The 4,024-nt window shown below is 34.6% G+C and overlaps 1 protein-coding gene across 1 annotated transcript; it reads left to right on the top strand.

The window, feature by feature from the left end:
• The first annotated feature begins 958 nt into the window (after positions 1-958).
• On the top strand, positions 959-1,993 carry LOC132091799 (trace amine-associated receptor 4-like). Its single transcript, XM_059497904.1, has one exon. It carries the CDS (start codon positions 959-961, stop codon positions 1,991-1,993), a length of 1,035 nt encoding a protein of 344 aa, XP_059353887.1.
• The last annotated feature ends 2,031 nt before the right edge of the window (positions 1,994-4,024 follow it).

The following is a 4,024-nucleotide window of genomic DNA, read 5'->3' on the forward strand; positions in this document are numbered from 1 at the left end:
CACTTTTTGGTAATGAAAGTACAAATGTGTAACGAACGTGTTACACTTTATAGTCGATTTATCATGTAATTACTCTGATGTTACAAAGCAGCTGCTAGTAAGTAAGGCTTTACATAGAAATTGTGGTTGGTGTCCAGAATGTTACACTTTATATTGTGGACATTTCCTAAAGAGTTACCATGTAAGTACACTGGTATTACAGTGGTGCAACAACTCCAACTCAAAGTCCAACTCCTTCCACTTTACATATCCCTAAACCTACCAATCTCCACCCCCTGGATCAAATGGTTCCAATTACTCGTATACATATTGTTGTTACAAAATGTAGTTAAATATATCCTGTTACACATTTGTACTTACACAAACCATCCTGAGGGTTGTTACATATGTGTAGTTACAGAAATGTAACAGCTGTAGATACTATGTATCAATGTGTACTTACACTGTGGTTACATACTACATATACATTTAGTTACTATGTAAGTACACAGGTATTAGGGACACTTAATATAAAGTGGGGCCTTGTTGGGTAATTGTCTAATAATAATAGTAATAGTAATAACAATAATTCGGGGACAGAAGGGCACAGAAATAATATATTTAAAGATGTATATTTTATATCACAGATGTTATTTTCCATCAGTATATATCACATTTTAATGAATACTGTCCTTTTTTTTTTTAATCTCCTGAGTTCATGATGTTTTTGTAACCATGGGCTAAATTGACAGGTGTGGGTGGGTTCCCCTTAAAATGAGAGTATATATGGACAAATATCTTAGCTACACTAAGTCCATTTATGGACTGGCATGCACTATACAGTATATGTGTATATCTTTCTTTGGACATTGGTCTTTAACAAACTGTATTTTATTTTATTTTTTTATAATTCTCATTTATAATTCTCGTCTTTTTATGATTACAAAGAAACTATTTTTTAGCATCCAGGGCAAATGTGATGACTTTAAATAAGACTGATATTTACTTTGAAAATATGTTTCTCTGCTATCCACTCCTTCCAAACTCTTGTCTGAAACTGCAACGTCTTACTGTTGTTAAAGTGGTGATGTATGTTTTCATGGTGCTGATGATCCTCACAACAGTTTTTGGGAACCTGCTGATCATCATCTCCATCTCTCACTTCAAACAGCTTCAGTCTCCAACTCATCTGATCGTTCGCTCTCTGGCTGCCAGCGACTGTCTCCTGGGTTCTTTGGTCATGCCGTACAGCATGGTGCGATCTGTTGAAGGCTGCTGGTATCTGGGAGATTTTGTGTGTGAAGTGCATTCTAGTTTAGACATGAGCTTCTGCATCTCCTCAATACTGCATCTCAGTTTAGTATCTGTCGACAGGTACATGGCCATTTGTGACCCTCTTAGATACAGAATGAGGGTCACAAACAAAACTGTAACTGTATTTATTACCTTCATATGGCTGTTTTCAATTCTTTACAGTTTTTTAATTGTGTTTTCAGGTGTAAACAAAATCAGCTTGGAGTCATTCATCATGCAGGTTTACTGTGTGGGAAGTTGTGTTTTGTTTTTTAACAAACAGTGGGGTATTGTATGTCCAATTCTCACATTTTTCCTTCCCGGGACGATCATGAGCTCTCTGTATATGAAAATATTCTATGTTGCACAAAAACATGCAAAGATTATGTCAGAAAGAGTGACTGTGATGGCAGCAGGAGGGTTGAAAAGCCAAAGCTCTGTTCACAGAGAGAGAAAAGCTGCTAAAACTCTGGCCATTGTCATGGGTGTTTTTTTGTTATGTTGGCTGCCTATTTTTATTGCTACTATCATCGACTCTTTTCTTAATTTTGTGACTCCAGCCAGTATCTTTGATGCTTTGGTTTGGTTTGGATATTTAAACTCCACTTGTAACCCATTGATCTATGGTTTTTTCTACTCTCGCTTTCAGAAGGCCCTCAAAATACTCATTTCATCCTGTATTTATGGCTTCAGTGACTCAAGCACCCTCACTTTTGAATGAATGTCATTTTTATATCTGGTTATCATGTTTGCATCACAATTTAAATTTCTTCCTTTTATTAAACTATGCTTTTATTGACTAGTACATGCATGGTGAAATAATTTACCATATAATATTGTGGACAATATGACAAAATACGAATAAGATTTTTACAACTTTTGAAATAAACTGTGTTCTATATCTTATAAGAACCTCCTAAATGTAATGAAAGTTGTGATGTTATTCTTTATTTTTCCATATAAGTGGAAATTATAAATGCAACAGTTACTTCTAACTTAAATGTAGGGCAAGGTTATACATCAGCGTAAGCTAATTTAGAAATGAAGTAGATAAGACATAAAATGATATGTTATGTTCAGATGCAAAAATATCGATCACACACGCATGTTTTTTTACATTAAAATGATCCCTTTAGAAGAACATCTGTGTCCTGGTGTGCATTTGATTATGATTTTGTTGAAATTTGGAAAAATATGTATTTTTCCAAATCCAACATTACAGACAAAAAAAATGACTGGAAAAAAAATCTGTAGTTTTTACAAAATGATTTTGGCAGCTGTGATTTTAAGAAAAATGTTGTAAAACTACAGAAAAACTGTAAAAACTTTTACAAAACAAACTAGTAAACTAGTAAATTAAACAGTGCACAATGCTACTGAAATCTGCTTTGCATCTTTAACATAAACTGACAACCACCATAATAATGCAGGTGGTAAAAGAAGCAGCAATATGAGAATCAGTTCATCACAAGTAGTTTTTTTTTTCAAGAGCTGAAGTATATACTAATATATAGAAGGCACACAGAGTCATTCACGCAAACACTAAACACCATCATGGTAACACACATGACACTAAAAGTGTCACTATTATGCCATTTTTAAGATTCCTAATATTGTTTTGGGAGTCTCCTACAATAGGATTACATTCATGCAAGGTCAAAAAATGCTTTTGTTTTCTCAGAATATGCATTTAATATCACCTCATTTTCCAGGGATTCTCAAACGAATTGTTCAAAGCAGTTCTGAGATTCAGGGCCCTATCATTCAAGTGTTTTTGCTAGTTTCAGACCGACGCAATTATCTTATTCCTGTCCTGTGCCGCTAAAAGCTAATGCATTTGTGCCCATTTGGGTGCCCATGGGCGTGCTGGTTTAAAAAAGAAATGTGTTCAGGCGCGTTGGTGCATTGATATTTTGACCAATTGAAAATAGACTGCGCCATAGACCAACTCAAACCTGGTCTAAAGTCTGGTGCAATATTTTTTCTTTGTTATTTAAAGAGCGCGGCAGTAATATGCCTATAGGCGGGTGCACAACTTGTCTACATTTTGCTTATTACACACACAGCAGCACACAAACATTTAAAAAAATTTAATTGCAATGTAATTTAATTACATTACATAGCTGCTTAATGTTACACTGTCAGATATGCAAAAGAAATCTATTGTCTCTCTTGCTCTGGCTTCTGTGTATAGACCACCAGGGCCGTATACAGAATTCTTAAAAGAATTTGCAGATTTCCCCTCAGACCTTTTGGTTACAGTTGATAAATGACTGGCAACATGGGCACTATTTTCTCTAATACATTAGAAGCTGTTGCCCACATAAAATTGAAAAAGGTTAGAGAAAAACGTACTGTGCCATGGTATAACAGTATTACCCACTCTCTCAAGAAAGAAACTCGTAGTCTTGAGCGCAAATGGAGAAAAACTAACTTGGTAGTTTTTTAGAATTGCGTGGAAAAACAGTACGTCCAGCTATAGACAGGCCCTAAAAACTGCCAGGGCCGAGCATATCCACAAACTCATAGAAAATAACAAAAATAATCCAAGGTTTTTATTTAGCACAGTGGCTAAATTAACAAATAACCAGACGCCACCTGATTCAGATATTCCATCAACATTTAATAGTAATGACTTTATGAATTTCTTCACTGATAAAATACATAACATCAGAAATACCATAACAAATGTATAATTCAAACACTCAAAAAAATTATTTTAGTTGTTTGCTCAGTTTACTTAAATAAAATA

This window comes from Carassius carassius, chromosome 18 (assembly GCF_963082965.1).
Source record: "Carassius carassius chromosome 18, fCarCar2.1, whole genome shotgun sequence".
In the NCBI taxonomy this organism is placed as follows: Eukaryota; Metazoa; Chordata; class Actinopteri; order Cypriniformes; family Cyprinidae; genus Carassius; species Carassius carassius.